Genomic DNA, 21,491 nt, shown 5'->3' on the forward strand with positions numbered 1-21,491 from the left:
AACCGACTTTGCAAAGAAGTAAGTGGCAGATACCAGATGGTGCTATACATAAACGTTGCTAAGATGTTCCGAAAACAATGAGATGTCACCAGGTTTTTCTTCAATTTTTAGAACACTAGTCTTAGTTTTATAAATAATGTCACTAAAGGCAAACCATACATGGCACAGAATCTATAGATGATTCAACAAACCTGTTTTAGCACCTAGTATGTGCTAGGCCCTTGTTAGGGTTATAAATATAAATCTAATCTCACTATTCTTTTGTTTTTCTGCTATGCTATCCATTACTCAGGAAAAACAAAACCTACCCGCTGTGCTGTAATACTTGATAAGCACTGAATCCTTCCACCTTCAGGTCGGTGAAGTAATAAAGCGGATAAAGCCTCTCTGCTTTAATTCATAATATACAGAGATTCAAAATGGTGACTCTCAAAGTACTTTATTTGGTTGCTGTGAAAGACTATATCCCTTAGAAATCTATTACATTTTTAGAAATGGGTATGGGCATAAATAATACCCAAGAAATAAATATCAAATGAATGCTCTTATTCTTAGCATTATCAAGAGCTAACTGAATTTTTGAGAAGTAAATTAACTTCTGGAGTCGTATCTTGGACCAGAAAGATGAAGTCAGATAGCCTCTAATCTATCTTTGTACGAAGAAGAGTTACGGCCATGCGTGTTCATTAAAATCAATGCAATCATCAAGAATAAAAGAGCAAGACAAAATTCCATCGCTTCGATGCTTTCATTCCCTCCCTCCCAACCTGGATTTTGTTAGGAGATGAACTCACAGCTCTGCGGTGTACTGGGGAATGTGGTCTGGGATTTTGGTGAGTTTCTGATTGGAACAATCTACCGTGGTCCCTTCACAGCGGCACTTCTCAGGGCAAGCCAAATCTGCAAAGCAGTCCCCACTTAATTTTGATCGATAATCTTCTGTACCTATTGAGGATTCAAGCCAAAAGAAAAAAAAAAAGATACTTAGTCTAAAGGTTAGAATATTCATTAATTTGTAGGAAGAAAAATAGTAAGATAACTATAGATTATGCAGCAGGGAGACAACTTGGGGAATTTTTGGTCAATGGATGTCAGGAGAGGGTTAAAACAAGGGCTTGGAATTTGCTGGAAAAAAAAGTAACCAGATTCACAGGACAGGAAAACATTAATAGAGATGAGCTTTTCACAGCTGTACTTTCTGCTGATCCAGTTATGAGCCATTCTAGCCTATTTGACAGCTAATCATACAATGGCTATTAATTGTTAAAAAGTTTATTTTTTTTCTCTGAGTCGAGAATTTAAAATGTATCCAGTAATAAACATGTTCCTATATATCATTTTAAATTAGGGCTTTCAAGGCAAATAGATGTACTCAGGTTTTTAAATTTTCTATGGTCTTTTAGTATTCTCTCCCTCTCACATAATCTTCAGAAATGCCTAAAAAGCCCTCTTTTTTCATTTTGATTTTATAAAAAGAGACCAGTAAATCCTGATTTAAGCCTCAGCAGCTTGTCATGCTGTAGAAAGCTGCGTGACGTTCCATGGTGCTTGACGGAACCATGTTTTACTCATACCTGGCAACCACATGGTTAGATCAAGCACAACAGAAAATCTCGCTACATAATCACTACACCATCCACTAGGCCAAGGGTAAGACCGAGAGGAAAGATGAAGGGAAGCAGGAGAAAAAGCTACAGACGTTCTGGAAACGTAATACTGTTTACATGACATGCATTCTTCCCGCAGAATGTTTATGACCATAGTAAGAGTATTACTACCGAAGATTTCCTGGAAACACAAAGAAGGGGGCTACACTGAAAGGTGCCTCCATTGTTCCTCAGAACTGCAGAATGGAAACAACAGCTTTCGGGAACAACATCCAGGAAGAAGTTGAAGGTGAGCTACAAGGACAACAGAGAAGCTCAAAAGATCTGTGGTTTCTTCTTGGGGGGCGGAAAAAAGGCGCAAAAGACCGAGACTAGAAGAAGGTACATCAGGATTGAAAAGGGAGGACATTATGTTTCAGATCAGACACTTTTACTTACAGCCAAAATGGTGAATTCCTGCAAAAGTAAAAATCACCAAGAAGGAAAGAAAGAGTAATCCCGATTAAGATTAATAAACACATACATAAAACTAGCTAAGGTCTCCTCCTTCTTTCCTTGCTATGGCAATTGGACGGGAAAGGCATAGTATGACAGCAATCGTCATGCTTTGCAAGCTTTTGTAGTAATTTTTTGAAGCACAGTGGTCTTACGGGAAAAGCAATGGCATACAAGATGCACAGCACAAGTTAGGTTCTTGTCGATTCCTTTAAATGATGAACTCTCTGCAAGATAGATTTTCTTTTGAGTTATCACTATAGTATCTAGAATGCCATATAGAATGACGGTAGGCAGGTAAACAAGCAAACTGAAGTGAAAAACGAATCATGGAGATCTTTACAAACAAATCCATCTGGATTAATCCTTAGGTGGTGGCTTACATGCTTTTTAATGATTTTTCCAACTTATAAATAATGTCACTTAGTGGAAATGAAACGAGAATCTCATCAGATTGCAAAGCTGAATATAATCATTTCATTAGATTTGGCAATGAATGCCAAGGTATTTATTGAGGAACTTTTGTAATGCAGTTTAGGCTTTCGTTTTAAAAGTGAAATGAAGAAACACTGGCAACAAGGTCTACACGACAGGTACTCTGGGTATCTTACATTTAAAATAATCTGCATTTCATGCAATGACAATGTTGTTTCTTTTACGGAGACTGTTTAGGTAGGATAAAATTTTAATTGAAATCTATAAGAAAAAAAAGAGAGAGAAAAGGCTCAAAGAAACCTTCTGAGTCCTGACTTCTATTATTATTGCTTTAATGCAAATTGAATTAACAGAAATTGAAAATGAAGCTATGATATCACATATAAAATGTATTTCCAAGAAAGCTTATTTTGACCGCTGTCAGTAAATGGGCAAAACTGTATCAGAATTTATGAAAACAATCTGACTTTGGGTCTTTAATTGGTGATCCAGAAATATTAATTTCTAAATTATTAATAAAGTAGAGTTAAATGTAATTAATTGAAGAATTCGGTAACAATTATATTAATTGGCAGAATTTGAGGATTTAAGCAATATTAATGTTTTATCCTATAGGTGTTCTGGTGTTTAGAATATGGCTTTTTCTGGGTAAGTAATAGCTATCAGATGACTTTCTGCTTAATAGTGAGGTAAAACTAATGAATTTTAAAGATTGCCAATGAAGGCCAATCAACTGTTCTTTCCACCATGTTATGTCTTATGTAGCCAGTGTAATATGTAAAATACTATTGATCACTCAAGCTCAAAATAAGTAATAAAACAAAATCCATTAAATGAACAAAATTATTCAAATTATAATTCAATAAAGGTAAATAACACATATCTCCTTAAAATAAAGACCAAACCTAACCCAGTACTCTCCTTTAAAAAATCAGTATGGTTTTTGCATACTAACACTGTATAAATAATCTTCTTATTGGTAGGTGTTAAAATATATAATAGTCTAGAATATCCCCAGGAGATGGTAAATGTAGCCAATTAATTACTAACACATATTTTTATATAATGGTCTAAAACAAACAAGTCAAGAGGCATTTTACACAGTTGGCAGGCAAGGAAAAAAGAAGTGAAGAAACATATTTCAAAGAGCTAGTTCCAGAATCATCAGCCTTGACAGTGTTGAGATTGTAGTGGTAAAACATTTCAATTACTTTTCTAAAACACATTCCATTCATATGCCTAAATTATTCAAGGCACTTCGTGCCTATGAACACCTGATGCTTTCAGGATGCATGTCAATATTGTTTTTGTGGAGTTATATTGTCACTCCAGGTATACAAGAAGTTTGTTCAGTTTTGTTAAGTCACAAACAACATATAACTGTATGTAAGCAAGCAGGAAGTTGCTGTTTTTGTATAAAAAGTGAAGCATCAGTAAGCCAAATAAAACAAAAAGTAAGGCATACATTTTTAGTATAGTTACATCAAAAAAGTAAATCTCATGGTTGGAAAGAGAATTCATTCTATGTGTTGGTAACTGATTTCATGTAGAACTAGTTCTTTGACAACAGAAAGGTCTCTGTCTTTAAAACCAGCTCAATAAGCTACATTTTAAAAACAGGTTGAAAGATCAGATATACAACATAAGGAGAGAAAATGATTTAAGTAGAAGGCTACAGGTTCAAACGTTTTAGGTACTGTGAGAAATTTTAGATAATGTGCCAAAGTGAGAGAGAAAAAAAAAAAGATGGGAGTTTAATAATATATAAGTTTAACATCAGAAGCTGCATGCAAAGGTCAGGTTTTCAGGAAACAGCTACAAGTGATCTATGCAGAAGTAAATCTATCTACAGAGTACCCACTGTACTTTCAAACGCATGCACATCAAAGTTTCAGAAGCTATATTTTATAAGGTGAGGAAAGGGTATCTGTGGTTAGTCCTACTACCGAGCAAAACCTACCTGGAATGAAATACTGTTCTTTAGCTAAATAAAAAAAGAGAAAAAAAAAATAGAAGATGCACCTGAATGTCAGCAAGCAGAGATAGGAGTTATATTAGATTAAGAATGGACTAAAGGCACTATAGATAATTAAGTGAATTCTATTCACAGCAGTGGCTGAGATATAATAATGTACAGGGAGTAGTAAATGTATCTAGAACCAAGGACAATAAATAGCTTTGTTTTGATATTAGCTTTTTAGTATGAATTAACTGCCGAATGTGAAATACCCCTGCAATAGTCAGATAACATACTACCCAAAACATTCAGAATGTGTTTTATCGTAAGAAAACAGAAAAGATTAGTCCAAAGCAAATAGTAAATGTCACTGCAGTCGGTCTTTTATTTAATGGTAATACAATGTATCTACATTTAGCTTTTTATAAATAAGTATGATATTCCCCAAATGCTAAAAGATGGCCTTTTGGAAAAAAAAAATTATTCTCAGAATCCTATTTGAAATAAGAGGATGAAAAATAAGAAAACACATTTGGTGTGAGAAGCAAGGGATAGGGAAATCTTTCCCCCTAATTCTGAGCCTGAGCAAATCACCTAACTAAGTCTCAGTTCCCTTTCTGAAGAAATGAGAACGTGACTGATTACCTAAAGTTTTTCAATGGAGAATAATCCAACAAACATACAACTTAACAGACTTGAAAAGTATTCTGAGTTTGCTAAAAGTTCAAATTCTAAAAATACAGCATGAAGTATCCAGGCATCTTTTTTCTTGGCTGGTAGCCTATTTGTTATGCTGGATATAGTGTTAAAAATATTACATATAGGAGGGCTATATGAATTGTGTCTACAGCTCTCTTTATTTGGTTCTTTGTGGACAGAAGTAAAAGAACTCTATTCTACAATGTTTGATAATTGATCTGATAACCAGCCGTCTCTAGGTCTCCATAACCACTGTTTTTGGTAACACAAGTGAAATGTCACATAAAGTAAGAAATTACCTGAACAACGGAATTTCTTGCTTTTGATTTGTCCTATTCTTTTGTTTGCCAGACGCCGGGGGCTGGTGCAGCGGGCACCACTGGTCTCGATGGGGTTGACATGGAGATAATCCGCCAGCCACTTGAGATGGCAGTCACAAATAAAGGGGTTCTGGGCCAAATGCCTTTCAGAAACACATACAGAACACTTTTATACTCGACTTGCAATGAACTCAACTCTCAAATCCATAGTGAAGACACCAGTCTCCATAGTTGATCCAAGCCATAGATACATACATGGTTTGAATGGCCCGGAGAGGTGAAAAGGTCCCCTTGGCAATGGTCTGAAGCTTGTTGTCGTACAAGGAGAGAAGGTTCAAGTTGTGCAGATCCTGAAAAGCATCTACCCGAAGGCAGTTTATCTTGTTGGCATTCAATAATCTGTTTGATCAAATAGTTGCAGAATTAAAGTGCAGCATCTTCTTAACCCACCTTCAAGATTCTGTCCTTCTTGAGAAATACAAGAAATCAACAAATACATTTTTCTGAACCTCAACATTAACATTTTAAATTTTTTTTTTTAACGTTTATTTATTTTTTTGAGACAGAGAGAGACAGAGCATGAATGAGGGAGGGTCAGAGAGAGAGGGAGACACAGAATCTGAAACAGGCTCCAGGCTCTGAGCTGTCAGCACAGAGCCCGACGCGGGGCTCGAACTCATGGACCGCGAGATCATGACCTGAGCCGAAGTCTGCTGCTTAACCGACTGAGCCACCCAGGCGCCCCTCAACATTAACATTTTAACTGTAATAATTTAGGTACCACAGGTGGAAGATTTGGGGTTATAGCAGATAAAGCGAAGGGCATGCAGTTTAATAAATCTAGTGGTACTCATACATTTATTCAGAAGAAATAATGAAACATATTCTCTGGAAGGTGGAAGGGTAGTGCAGTAGACAAAGCAGAGCCAACTTCTGAAGTCAAGGATGCCATAAAAAAACCCATCATAAAACATTAGTCTTTCCAGCTGCTCTGTGAAGAAGTTCGGTCTACTTTCAAAACAGAAGCCAGAGTGAGCCTTTAAAAACACAGATCACTTTCCTTTCAAAGCCAGGCAACAACTCTCAAACTGCTCTCAGCGAAACCAAAGTCCTGACAAATTGCCTTAAGGCGCAATAGGACCGTGAGCGCCCCCTTCTGACTCTGTGACCTCCACGTTCTTTCCCCCAGCTGCTTCAGCTCCAGACACACAGGTCTCCATGCAGGGATGTCAGCTTGGAATGTTCTTGTCCCTGCTGTCTGACTACTCTGCTTCTTTGAGTTTGGCCCAATCTTACCTTCTCAATTCAGCCTACCCCGACCACTCTCTTTAATACCATCCCCTGCGTTTGCCCTTCCTCAACCTCTAACACACTCGATTTCTTTACTATGATCTTTTTTTTTCTGTTTTCCTAAGTGTGTATTTCTTTCTGTTGTATATGATTTACTTGTTACATTATTTTTTTTAATGTTTATTTATTTATTTTGACAGAGAGAGAGAGAGAGAGCAGGGGAGGGACAGAGAGAGAGGAGACAAGAGAATCCCAAGCAGGCTCTGTGCTGTCAGTGTAGAGCCCAATGCAGAGCTCTATCTCATGAACCGTGAGGTCATGACCTGAGCCAAAGTCAAGCCTTGGATGCTCAACCGACTGAGCCACCCAGGCACCCCTGATTTACTTCTCACTTCATTGCTGTCATTTGCATGTTGCCTCCAGACAGCAGGCGTATTTGTCGGTTTAGCTCCCTAATGTTTCTCCCGTGCTGAGCACGTACTAAGTGCTCCATAAGTACCTGTTGTTGAATTAATACTTTGTAGCTCTCTTGGAGAGTGACACGGTTCATAAGCATATTAAAGGCCCTGGTCCTGCATTATAAACATCCACTTAAGTTAGTTTAACACAATATCCTACACACTCATTTTTTTTCAACATGTTCTCATATTCGACATCAATGTTCTGTGAAACTGTGGTTCACAAATCATACTTTGACAAACGCCTTTCTCGTAGGGTATATGAGATCATGTCTCAGCTTTTATTCATGTTGGACTCCCTTTGGGAATATACTTGCCCCGCCTTCCACTTTCTTCAATCCTGTGGCCTATTATGGCCTCACGGGAAGCTTACCTTTTCCAGAGCATGCCTTCCATCCAACTAAAGTATTTCTTCCTCTGGGTTCCCAAGGAAGTTGTTCAGTGCTATTTAGTCTTGGCACCTACTTTATGCAGGCCTACTTATTTGCCCTCCATGAGCACAGAATTTTTTTTTTTTTGATATTTTTTTCTCTACTAGCATTTAGTTTAGTGCTTTGATACTTAAACAAATATTTAGTAGCTCAAAAAATATGTGCTCTGTGGTTTGGGTTTGTATGCCTTATTTAATATACTGAAAATGGTTTCTCTTTGGTCATAAGAATCTCTAATTAACATAGGGTATTTCTGTTTTACTTGCTTTTTTAAAATTTATTTATTTTTGAGAGAGAGAGAGAGAGAGAGAGAATGAGCTGGGGAGGGGCAGAGAGGTAGAGGGAGAGAGAGAATCCCAAGCAGGCTCCACACTGTCAGCCCAGAACCCAACATAGGTCTCAATCCCATGAACTGTGAGATCATGACCTGAGCCAATATTAAAGAGTTGGATGCTTCACCAGCTGAGCCACCCCGGCACCTCTGTTTTATTTGCATTTTTAGGGATTCCACATACTTGCAAAGCTATGACTTCCTTGTGGTGATTCTCTTTCCTCCTCTTTTTTACCCCCCCCTTTAGGACCTGACATTTTGACCTTCTCTGTGGTCCTCATAATGCTTTCTTAAAAGCTTAGGAACTAGTCTGAGGTGTGGACTGATAATCCCATTTCTCTACTCTGTGCCACAACACAGGTCACACCTACTGTGTTCTCCAATCTGTCAGCCAAATGAAGGAGTCAGAGAGCAGAAGTAAGGAGAAGGACAAAATAGGGAGCCTGGAAGACAATTGAAAAAGGTGCCTGTTTTGAGCATTTTGTACTTACTTTACATTATGTGGTCTGAAAATTAGGAGAAAGAAAGAGTTAGACACTACTTTCTTCTGTTCCTTTCACTTACTTCTTTTCATCTGTTCAAGCAAATCTAAGATGCTTAACCAAGTTCTCAGCTAGCCATAAAGAGATAATCGTGTTGCTTTAGTCCTGGCAGGCTTAAGGATGGGCCTTGAGCTAGGGACAAAATATTAGGCTAAGGGACAAAGAGCTTTTTAAGTAAGATTCATCTCCATACAGATCCCGTGGTTTATTAACCTGTTTGTTACATCAACGACCAGTAAGTGTGTGTGGAAGGGGAGAGAAGGTGCTATTTTCAGTGTGGGTACTAAGCAGGCCAGTGATAGCAAGAGATTATGAGTAAATGGCAAGGAGAATAGTGCTACGAGAATGTAAAAGAATGACAGAGAAGCAGGTAATATATAGACAATGCTTGACTAAAGCAATAGCTATATTAATAATGTACGTAATGTATACAGAGTCATTCTATTAAATATCAGAAACAGTATTTGCTGACTCCACCTCAAGGGTTAAAAATAATTTGAAACCCAAATAAAGACATTAGGGCACAAGGATCAGTATTTATCATGACTTACTGGTCTCTTGTAAAATCAATTTTTTGGGTTGTACAGTATTAAAGAGATTGAAAAGAGAGAGGGAGAGACATACAGAGAGAGAGAATGTAGCAAAATGGAGAGCACTACACACAGTAAGGCTAAATATTATTTAGTTAACAATTTGCTTCATGTGTGTGTGTCTGTGTGTGTTGTGTATGAAATTGGACTGTGATATAGAATATGTTTCTTGATACTGATAAAAATTTAAAACATGAAGACTAGGATGTAAGTAAGAACTTACATTTACCCAGTAAGGGAAGAGGTCTACGTCTGGGAAGTCTTGGGGGATTAGGAGTAAATTTATACAAGATCAGTGGTACAAACCCTGACACCAACACATGTATACACTCGACAGAGAAAGTACCATTTTAAACTTAAGAAGTTTAGAGTCAACTGGCTGTGAACTAGTTGAGAGAGCACAGTACATCATCGTCATATTTGTATCCCCTGAATGCAGAAGTCTACGTATGTTTGGTGATTTGAACAGAATTTGATGATCTAACAGTAATCATCTTAATGTTAGCATATTTCTTCCAATTTCCTTTCCATAGGAGCATTCATTTAAACACTTTGTGGCCAGGTTTTGTTCTTATACATATATGTATAGTAAATTCTTTTGACACAAATGAATGGTAGCTATTGTCTAAGCAGAATGGTTTTGAAAAGATGCAATCCAGCGATTTATAGATAATCTTCTCAGTATATACCAAGCTGGGTGCTATTGCTGTGCTCTGGCCCTTATTCCAGCACTGTTACCCCTGCACATTCTTTCGACAAAGGTGGATAAACATATCACTATGTCACTCTCCTTCCCAACTACTGTTAAATCAAAACAGAGAGTTTCACAAAGGGCAGGGACTGCACAAGCTTTAAATGACAGAGTAGCCAGGAAGCATATATTTCTGACAGGGTGGAGAGAAAGGTTTTGAGACAACTTCAAAGTGCTGTGTCTTCAAATAAATAACCACCATCAATGTGAGCTGCACTAGACTAATCTTTTCCATTTCATTAAACTATGTCATTTGGGGTCGAGTTTTTCTGAAGCTTCCATGAAAATACGAGCTGGTACACTGACTAAAATATTATATTTGGTTCAACAGATCAGAAACAATCAAATACTTACAGTAGCTGTAAGGAAAACAGTCCTTCAAATAAACTTTTTGGGAGTTCCGTGATCTTATTTCCATAGAGGACACTGAAAAGAACATGATTTAAATGAAAAAGAAATTAGACATCAAGCCAGCATAACAAATTGACCCAACATATATGTATTCAGGCATATAGGAGGTTAGTAAGTACTCCATACATCATAAAAACTATAGTTGAGTGAACAAACTTCAATTTGCAAATGTGTTTTTTCCTGATTATAGATCAGATATATACATACGGTAGAAAGTTCAGAAAACATTGAAAAACAAAGAAAATTAACAAAAGTGAGCTCATTCCATTATTTAATGCCTTTTCATAGAAACGTTCACTGTTAAATTGTCATGTTTTTCAACATACACACACACACACACACACACACACAGTATTGCATTCTGAAATAAAAAAAGGAGAACACTAAATGTGGAATTCATTGCTCATTAAAGGAATGAGTTTTAGGCTAATCATACTGGTAAAAAGTGAAAGGAATCTACATAAAGGTAAGCTTTTTGTTACATAATGTATATGCTTGAGAATTGTAAGGTATGTGTAGAAAGTGATCACTAATACGAGCACAGAAACATTTTTGAAATGCACGTTTCTCCAAAAACATGAACAGGAATGTATCCTCATGGTATTTAGCTCTGATCAGCCACTATGTGCAGCTACCTGGTGCAAGAACCACGGTTTAGTCCCTTCAACACACCTGGCACCTTGCATTGATTTGGGTACGCAGTGACATTCTAACATTGGATTGATGAGTGATCACTGTTTGAGGAGTCAATTGAAGAAATAAGTTAGCAAGTGGACAAATTCAGGAATAATTAACAAGATGGGTGAAATGAGGGGATTTCAACAACAGATGAACAGAAATGGGTTGACTCATCATGCTGGCTATTAGCAACAGGTCTGCCATGATGCCTATCTATTTTTTACCCCCAAAGTAGGGAACCACAATAATGAATGGGAAAAGACAGAAATTATATTCCTTAGGGGGACCAACTGGCAATACATACCAAGAGTTGTAAAGACAATTATAAAAAATTTTACTTAGTTTTACTTTCAGGGGCTGAAGAAAATAATCACAAACACAGTATTTTGTGTACAAAATGTCAATCATGGCATAACTTATAACAATGAAAAATTGACACAAATAAAATATCTCCAAACCCCCCCAAAAAGGGTATTGGTTAAATGCATATTTCACATTCACAAAAATGAGATTTTGAGAAATATTTAATGACATGAAAGTGTTAATATAACATTAAAGTTGAACAAAACAATAAAGAAGTACATTATAGTATGATCTTAATTTAGTTCAGAAAAATATATATACACGTATATAAGGAAAAAAGCAGAAAATCTCTGGATGGCAGGCAATTTGCCATTCAGAGGTGATTTTAATTTGCATCTATATATTTTTCTTTATGTTTTATATTCTCTACATTGATCCTATTTCTTCTGAAAATGAGAAAAATGTTCTTTCAGAAAAGACATAAAGGATGTCACAATATGTAAAGGAAAAAGCTGAAATGAGAATCTAAATAATTAATATGTTTGGCAGCAGTATATGATTTCTGTTTGAAATGGACTAAAATAACAATTCAAGAGAAATGAATAAGAGTGAGGGAAAAGCTGTTGTTTCCTTTTAAGATGTCAGTGAGAGGTGGGATGTATTACAATATAGGAAGGAAATTCTCAAGGGAATAAATAAATATGGCTGCAGACTATATTGTGTAAGGAGACATTCTACTTGTATAGATCCCAGTGGTATAGTTATATCATATAACATAAAAGTTCATTTGTGCAGAATATAGATGCTTTTAAATAAGGTAGATCAATTAGAGAAAAACTATTTTTAAAAATCTAAGAAAAAAAAAGAGAGAACTCTGTATTGTTAGCATCAAAGAGGTAAGGGAATTAAGAAAGGATAAGCAATAATAAATGCATTTTTTTAAGGTCAGAGGCCTTATGGGAACACACATGAGCAGATCAAGGTGGCACTATTTCAGGACATTCAATGCAATATCATTCAACTGACTAAATTTAACAAGAGATATCATATGCTTATTATGTGTCAGGAATTTTTACGAGGTTCTAAGCTTGGTGTCCAATTAAACTGAAGGCAACCGTTGTTTGTTGAATATGCATCACTTGTCCTTGCGCCAGAATAATACAACTGAAGTGAGCCAAGTATGATTTCAAAGAGGAACCCAAAATAGAAATTTTGAATATTAAAGGAGTTTCATATTTTGAACCCAGTGAAATATAAAAAGGAAATAGGATGCATATAAATTGTGGGGACCCATATAAGAGTTAAGGAGCAAGTTATGAAACTAGAAATCAACTATAAGCACCTGGGAGCTCCTGGGTGGTTCCGTTGGTTAAGCGTCTGATTCTTTTTTTTTTTTTTAATTTTTTTTTCAACGTTTATTTATTTTTGGGACAGAGAGAGACAGAGCATGAACGGAGGAGGGGCAGAGAGAGAGGGAGACACAGAATCTGAAACAGGCTCCAGGCTCTGAGCCATCAGCCCAGAGCCTGACGCGGGGCTCGAACTCACGGACCGCGAGATCGTGACCTGGCTGAAGTCGGACGCTTAACCGACTACGCCACCCAGGCGCCCCTAAGCGTCTGATTCTTGATTTTGGCTCAGATCATGATCTCATGGTTCATAAGATCGAGCCCCACATTTATCTCTGTGCTGTCAGAGCGGATTGGGATTCTCTCTCACCCTCTGTCTCTCTGCCCCTCCCCCCCCAAAAGTAAACGTTTAAAAAAAGGAAAAAATCTGGAAAGAACACAAATACAAGGAGGTAAAATAACATGCTACTAAATAATGGATAAGTCAACAAAGAAATAAAAGACAAAATAAAAAAAAATACATGAAGACAAAATAAAATGTAAACACAACAGTTCAGAACCTTTGGGATACAGCAAAGCTATTCCAAGAGGTAAGTTGATAGCAGCACATTTCTTACTCAAAAAGCAAGAAAAACTTCAAATGAATAACCTAAACTTACACCTAAAGGAGCTAAAAAAAGAAAAGCAAACAAAACTCCAAATCAGTAGATAAATAAAGAAAAGAATAGAGAAATATATTAAGTGGAAACTAAAAAAATAGAAGAGATCAATGAAATCAAGAGCTGCTTCTTTGAAAAGATCAACAAAATTGATAAACCTTTAGACAGATTCACCAAAAAAAGAGGACTCAAATAAACAAAATCAGAAGCAAAAGAGGAGAAATGGCAGCTGACAGAAATACAAAGGGATATGATGATAAATTATATATGAACAAACTGGACAACCTAGAAGAAATGGATAAATTCTTAGAAATATATAAGCTCCCAAAACTGAATCAGGGAGAAAAAGAAAAAAATGTTTCTTTTCAAAATTTTATTTAAATTCTAGTTAGTTAACATATAGTGCAATAGCAATATTGGTTTCAGGAGTGCAATCCAGTGATTCATCAATTACATACAACACAACATGCTCATCATAACAACTGCCCTCCATTAAAAAAAATTTTAATGTTTTAAATTTATTTTTGAGAGACAGAGCATAAGTGGGGGAAGCACAGAGAGAGAGGAAGACACAGAATCTGAAGCAGGCTCCAGGCTCTGAACTGTCCGCACAGAGCCTGATGCAGGGCTCAAATCCATAAACCGTGAAATCATGACCTGAGCTGAACTTGAATGCATAACTGATTGAGTCACCCAGGCACTCCAACAACTATCCTCCTTAATATCCATCACCCATCTAGCCTATCCCATACCCACCTCCCTCTACCAACCTCAGTTTGCTATCTTTATAAGTTTTTTATAGTTTGTTTCTGTCTTTTCTCTCCCTCCTATATGGTCATCTGTTTTGTTTCTTATACTCCACATAAGGTGCCAAGAAGGGGGAACCATCTTGCACTATGAGTGAGAATGAAAACTGGTGCAGCCACTCTGGAGAACAGTATGGAGGTTCCTCAAAAAGTTAAAAATAGAACTGCTATATGATTCAGCAATTGCACTAACAGGTACTTACTCAAATGATACAAAAATACAAAATAGAACTGCTATATGATTCAGCAATTGCACTAACAGGTACTTACTCAAATGATACAAAAATACAGACTCCAGGGGGTACCTGAACCCCGATGTTTGTAGCAGCATTATTAACAATAGGCAAACTATGAAGAGAGCACAAATGCCCACCAACTGATGAATGGATAAAGAAATGTGGTGTATATATGCAATGGAATACTACTCAGCCATCAAAAAGAATGAAATCTCACCATTTGCAATGATGTGGATAGAGCTAGAGTATATTATGTTGAGTGAAATAAGTCAGCCAGAGAAAGACAAATACCATATGATTTCACTCATATGCAGAATTTAAGAAATAGAAAATGTGAACAGACCAATTAGCAGCAATGACATTGAATCAGTAAAACAAACAAACAAACAAACAAAAAAACAAAACTTCCCAACAAACAGAAGTCCAAAACCAGATGGCTTCACAGATGAATTCTAACAAACATTTAAAGATTTAATACGTATTCTTCTCAAACAACTCCAGAAAATAGAGGATGAAAGAAATCTTCTAAATTCATTCTATGAAGCCAGCATCACTCTGATACCAATATCAGATAAGGGCACTACAAAAAAGAGGACTACAAGGCCAATAACGTTGATAAACAAGGATGCAAAAATCTTCAACAAAACATTAGCAACAAAAATACATTAAAAAATCATTTACCACGATCAAGTGGGATTTATTCTTGGGATGCAAAGGTGATTCAATATTTGCAAATCAAATCAACACGATAGAACACGTCAACAAGAGAAAGGATAAAAAGCATATGATAATTTCAATAGATGTAGAAAAAGCATTTGACAAATTACAACATCTATTCATGATAAGAGCCCTTAACAAAGTAGGTTTAAAGGGAACATACCTCAATATAATAAAGTCCATCTATGAAAAACCCACAGCTAACATCATCTTCAATGGTGAAAAAATGAGATCCCTTTACCTAAGATATGGATGTCCACTCTCACCACTTTTATTCAACATAGTACTGGAAGTGTTACCCACAGCAATCAGATAAGAAAAAGAAATAAAAGGCATCCAAATTGGTAAAGAAAAAGTAAATTTTTCACTCTGTGCAGATGACATGATATTATGTATTCAAAACCCTTAAGATTCCACCAAAAAAACTACTAAAACATAAATGAATTCCATAAGGTCACAGGATACAAAGTCAATATACATAAATCTGTTGCATTTCTATACATTAATAATCAACTAGCATAAAGAGAAATTAAGAAAACAATCCCATTTATAGTTGCAGCAAAAATAATAAAATACCTAGGAATAAACCTAACTTAGGAGGCAGAAACCTGTACTCTGAAAATGATAAAAAGTTGATGAAAGAAATTGAAGACAATACAAATGGAAAAATACCCCATACTCTGAACTAGAAGAATAAATATTGTTAAAATTCCCACATTACCCAAAGCAATCTACAGATTTAATGCAATCCATATCAAAAAATCCCAAGAGCAATTTTCACAGAACTAGTACAAATAATCCTAAAATTCATATGGAACCACAAAAGACCCCAAATAGCCAAAGAAATTTTGAGAAAAACAAACAACAAATAAACAAAAAACAAAAAAAAAAAAACCTGGGAATATCACAATCTCAGATTTCAAGATATACTACAAAGCTATAGCAGTCAAAACAGTAAGGAGCTAGCATAAAAATAGACATATAGATCAATAGAACAGAGAACCCAGAAAGAAATCCACTATTAACATGTCCATTAATCTTCTACAAAGGAGGCAAAAATATGTATTGGGAAAAAGAGTCTCTTCAGCCAATAGTGTTGGGAAAACTGGACAGTTATGCAGAAAAAATAGATAAATAAACTGGACCACTTTCTTACACCAGACACACAAATAAACTCAAAAATGGTTAAAGGACCTATATGTAAGACCTGAAACCATAACATTTCCTAGAAAAGAGCACAGGCAAGAATTTCTCTGATGTTAGCTGTAGCAACATTTTTCTAGATATGTCTCCCGAGGCAAGGGAAACAAAAGCAAATATAAGCTATTGGGACTACATCAAAATAAAAGCTTGTTCACAGAAAAGGAAACAATCAACAGAATTAAAGGCAACCTATTGAATGGGAGAATATATTTGCAAATGACATATCCAATAAATGGTTAGTTTCTAAAATAGCTAAAGAACATCTACAACTCAACACCAAAAAAAAAAAAAAACAAAAAAAACCAAAACACCCCACAAATAATCCAAATTAAAAAATGGGCTGAAGACATGAACAGGCATTTCTCCAAGAAGACATACAGATTGCCACTAGACACATGAAAAGATGCTCAACATCATTCATCACCAGGGAAATACAAATCAAGGCCACAATGAGATATCACTTCACACCTGTTAAAATGGCTAGTATTAAAAAGACAAGAAACAGTAAGTGTTGGTAAGAATGTGAAGAAAAAGGAACCCTCACACACTGTTTTTGGGAATGCAAACTGGTGCAGCCACAGTGGAAAACAGTATGGAGGTTCCTCAAAAAATTAAAAATAGGACTACCATATGATCCAGTAATTCCACTACTGGGTATTTGCCAACAGAATACAAGACACTAATTTGAAAAGATATATGCACCCCTATGTTTACAGCAGCATTATTTACAATAGCCAAGCTACGGAAGCAGCCCAAGTGTCCATCAATACACAAATGGATAAAGAAGAGATGGTTTTACATATATATATACATACATATATATACGTATATATATGTATGTATATATATATATATACGTATATACTATATATATATATATATATATATATATATATAGTGTCTCTCTCTCTATATATATATAGACACAATAGAGTATGAACCATAAAAAGGAATGAAATCTTGCCATTTGCAAGAACATAGATGGATCTAGGCAGTGCATTGCTAAATGACACAAACCAGTCAGAGAAAAACAGATACCATATGATTTCACTCATATGTGGAATTTATCAAACAAAACAAATGAACAAGTAAAAAAATGAGACAAACCAAGGGTGCCAGGGTAGCTCACTTGGTTAAGCATCTGACTCTGATTTCGGCTCATGTCATGATCTCACGGTTTATGAGTTCCAGCCCCGCATCAGGTTCTGTGCTATGCAGAGCCTTCTTGGGATTCTCTCTCTCTCTCTCTCTCTCTCTCTCTCTCTCTCTCTCTCCCCCCCTGCCCCTCCCCCACTCACGTTCTCTCTGTTTCTCTTGGTCTCTGTCCCTCTCTCTCTCAAAATAAAGTTTAAAAAAAAGTTAAAAGAAAAAAGACAAACTAAAGAACATACTCTCAACTACAAAGAGCAGACTGACGGTTACCAGAAAGGATGTGGGTGGGGGGATGGGTGAAATAGGTGAAGGGCATCAAGAACTTATGATGAGCGCTGAGTAATGTATAGAATTATTGAAACACTATATTTTACACCTGAAAATAACATAATCCTGTATTATTAACTATTCTGGAATAAAATTTAAAAAAATAAAAGGTAAAAAAGAATAAAAGGGCAAATAATTTAGCAGGTTTTTCATTTGGGACTTTTGCCTTAAAAGTTGGCTCAAATAACATGAATGGAGGACTGGTTAGGAGATGTGTCTTATTATATTGTGAAACATTTTATTCCAACAAATCGCTGTTTTCTTTAAGATCATGTTAAAAAAAATAGATGTTTATTGTTAATGAGACAGTTTGGGTACATAGGGAAATAAATATGGGGGGAATCACAAAAGGATGAAGGAAATCTATGTAGTCATTATTGGGTATGTGGACTGTCAATCATAAAATATTATCATAAAGAAACAGTAAATGTTATGGGATGAGATTTCTCTACAGAAAGGTATAGCAATAGTAGAGCTGGTACAGTTTTCTTATATGCAGTGAGATCAAAATGGTAGCAAGGAAAAATGACTTAAAAATATAAAAAATCCAAAGACTGGGACAGAGAAGCTGGAGGAGAATCAAGAAAATAAGGCCAAAATCCATAAAAATGGGACAAAGGCATGTCATTACATAAAGATATAAAGTGCAAGGAGGCCAGTGAGACTTTGTGCTGCATTCCTATGAGGGAAAGAAAATTTTAAAAGAAATTGAAAGATGAAAATGAATTCAGCTGAAAGGAAAATAAATACCTGAGGGGTCTGGATAATGTCATCCAAATACGAGCAGTGACAAACTGGGTAACTTCTCTCTGATTTTATTACACATCACTTATATTCAACATACGGCCTCCAGTATACGAGTATGCTGATCGAGAATTACTTTATAGCCCATTGGACCAATAGGGAAATCTTAAGGAAACCTTAAGCAGCTCTTGTACCTGCTACCAGACAAAAGGCAAAGAATTCTAAGCCTAGTTTCACCCTAGTGAGTTTCAATAGTAGGAGAGTAGGATAGTAGGAAACAGCAACAGCCGGTGGCCAGTCTTTGAATTCTGCTCTTGTTGAAATCTGGCAGAAGACAGTTACTACCAAAGAGAGAGAGAAAAAAAAAAAAGTCCCAGGGCACTGAGGTGGCTCAGTCAGTTAAGCATCCGACTCTTGATTTCGGCTCAGGTCACAATCTCAGTTTGTGAGTTCAGGCCCTGCATCGGGCTCTGTGCTGGCAGCCACTTAGTGTGCTAAAGGTTCTATGCTTAGTCACTATGCTGTGCTACTACAGCACTTTTTTATTTTGTGATATAAAATGATGTTTTCAACCAGTAAATGGGAAACAATAGAAGATGTGTACAGGTAATGCCTAGTACACTAATATGTCGAATTCCTAAGAAATCATTGTTAAATATTATAGAAATACTGTTGTTGTCACAATGACAGCAGTAAAAGCCCTGAGTATGAAATCATTCAATAGACACATGTATTCTGAATGCTCTTTTGTCATTAATATGTTATATTAATAATAAAATATACTAATAGTATAACATAATAACATGCAATAAAATACTGTTAATGTTAATAAAAGTAAATGCTAATGCAATTATTTAGTAGGAGAGACCTTAAAATATTCAATAAATCAGGTTCATTTTTCTCTAAGGTACACTATTTTGGTGATTAAATAACAATTTAAAGTGTTTTTTTTTAATTCAATAAAATCTGGCATCATATCATCCTTAATTATTTTCGCTTCTTTAGTAAATACAGTGATTCAATTAAACTGCCTATGTAGTTGAGTATGTTCTAGAAAGACATGTAAGAGAAGCCTGTAGAAGTAAAAACTGGATTAAAAAAAAAAAGGTAGTGTCGCTGATTTGCATGGCTTCCACAGTTACCCACAAACCCCCGTCACGGTACTCCTTTCCAAAGACTTAAGCCCTCACTATTACATTACGATCTCCAACCCTATTCTTTTCCCACAAACCTGTTGTCTGTCAACCTGTTTTGTCCCTCTGTCCTCATGGTTGTGTCCTAGACCTTGCTGTTATCAACAACCACAACCACAACCTCTGCACTATTTCATTTTCAACCATCTGCCCGCTTCCAGTCACATTTTTTTCTTGCTCTTTCTTGAAACACTCAGCGTACTCTCATCTCAGGGCCTTAGAGTTTAGCTGTTCTTTTGGTCTCGAATGCTCTTTGTTCATGTATCTGCACAACTCACTCCTACAATTCGAGTCTTCAGGTCTCTGCCCAATATCATTTTCTTGGGAGGCCTCTGCTGGCCTTCCTGTTTAAAATTTCAGCTCTCCTCCCCATTGGCCTCCTTATCACTTCTGCTTTCTTTATTTTCCTTCAGAGAATTTTTTTTTTTTTAAGTAGGCTTCATACTCAGTGCAGAGCCCCATGTGGGGCTTGAACTCACAACCCTGAGATCAAGACCTGAGCCGAGATCAAAACTCAGATGCTTAAGTGACTGAGACACCCATGCGCCCCTTACTTCACAGCACTCTTAATCATCAGATATACTATATCTTCTGACCAGTATCTAGTTTACCATTGGTCATCTCCACGAGAGAGGAGTTTCTGTATTTTGTTCACTTGTGTATCCCCAGGGCCTTGAAGAGGGCCTAGGACACAATAGGGTCCCACATCTCTGTGGAATGTAGGATTGTGGTGAAATGAAAAAAAAAAAAGCTATTGTGAGTCTGGACAGTTGTATACTTTATAAGAGGTATAAATTAATCTTTGGAAGGTCAATTCAAAATGTGAACACAATGAGGAAAATGCTACCAGTTACAGCACATGGACTTTCTCTAGGATAGCACAGCTGTTTGATTCTCTCGATAAACATGTTTGTGTTTTTGTTTTTTTTCAAGTAGGCTCCACAGCCAGCATGGAGCCCAACATGGGGCTTGAACTCACAACTCTGAGATGGAGACCCGAGCTGAGATCAAGAGTTGATGCTTAATTGACTGAGCCACCCAAGGTGTCCCTAAAAACGTCTGTTTTCTGACATTATAGGGTACTATTTGGTGTTGCATTTCTGGAAAACAGTTCCCACTCTTCTGTATATGACTAGGTTTTGAACTAGGAATTCCCCAGTGATTTAATTCGCTGACTAAAAGTCAGTTCCATAAGGAAAGATCATGCTTTGTTATGGCTTTCTGAAAAAAACTGTACATGAGAGTTCTGGTCATGAAGATTAAAATCTCAATTCAGCAAGTACATTGCTTTACACATTTTATTTATTTTACTATTTGCTATGAGTCTATTATATTTATATGGATAAGTATATAATTATAATATAATCATTAGTTGTAACTAAGTATTTATTAATATAATATATATTAATATAACATTGCTATGTCAATAATGTAAAATATACAATATTCATAAATACATTATTTATAATACAATAAAATATATCTTTGTAGTTAATACAGTGTCATATTAAACATAATTTATAATATAGTAAGTACATAGAACTTATATATTATATATAATTATAAATATATAATAATAAATATATACAATTATGGTCTATTACTTTTTAAATTTATTTTATTTTTTATCAGTTATTTTAATTCTCACAACCAGAATGTGTCAATTAGCATTAAGACAATAGAACTTAACAGTAAACTGTCAGCAAAACTGCTATTAATAAGAATTCTCCAATCATTTCTCTCTTTTGACATTTTACTACTCATCTTTGAGGCACAGATACCTGACGGACCAGGGATTGGTACAATG

At 35.9% G+C, this 21,491-nt stretch overlaps 1 protein-coding gene across 12 annotated transcripts in view; it reads right to left on the reverse strand.

Annotated features, from left to right (window-relative positions):
- SLIT2 (slit guidance ligand 2) overlaps positions 1-21,491 on the reverse strand; it is a 374,968-nt gene that overhangs the window by 88,239 nt on the left and 265,238 nt on the right. For 5 of the 12 annotated variants that reach the window (XM_045056548.1, XM_023253261.2, XM_023253264.2 and 2 more), the window contains 6 exons: positions 10,261-10,332; positions 5,769-5,912; positions 5,493-5,656; positions 4,498-4,521; positions 2,046-2,063; positions 795-945 (listed from right to left, as the gene is read on the reverse strand). In XM_045056548.1, coding sequence (XP_044912483.1) covers positions 795-945; positions 2,046-2,063; positions 4,498-4,521; positions 5,493-5,656; positions 5,769-5,912; positions 10,261-10,332 — 573 coding nt within the window. The remainder of the gene's footprint in view (positions 1-794; positions 946-2,045; positions 2,064-4,497; positions 4,522-5,492; positions 5,657-5,768; positions 5,913-10,260; positions 10,333-21,491) is intronic. The other 7 variants (XM_023253268.2, XM_023253267.2, XM_023253266.2 and 4 more) reach the window with 2 other exon arrangements.

Source organism: Felis catus, chromosome B1, assembly GCF_018350175.1.
Source record: "Felis catus isolate Fca126 chromosome B1, F.catus_Fca126_mat1.0, whole genome shotgun sequence".
Lineage (NCBI taxonomy): Eukaryota > Metazoa > Chordata > Mammalia > Carnivora > Felidae > Felis > Felis catus.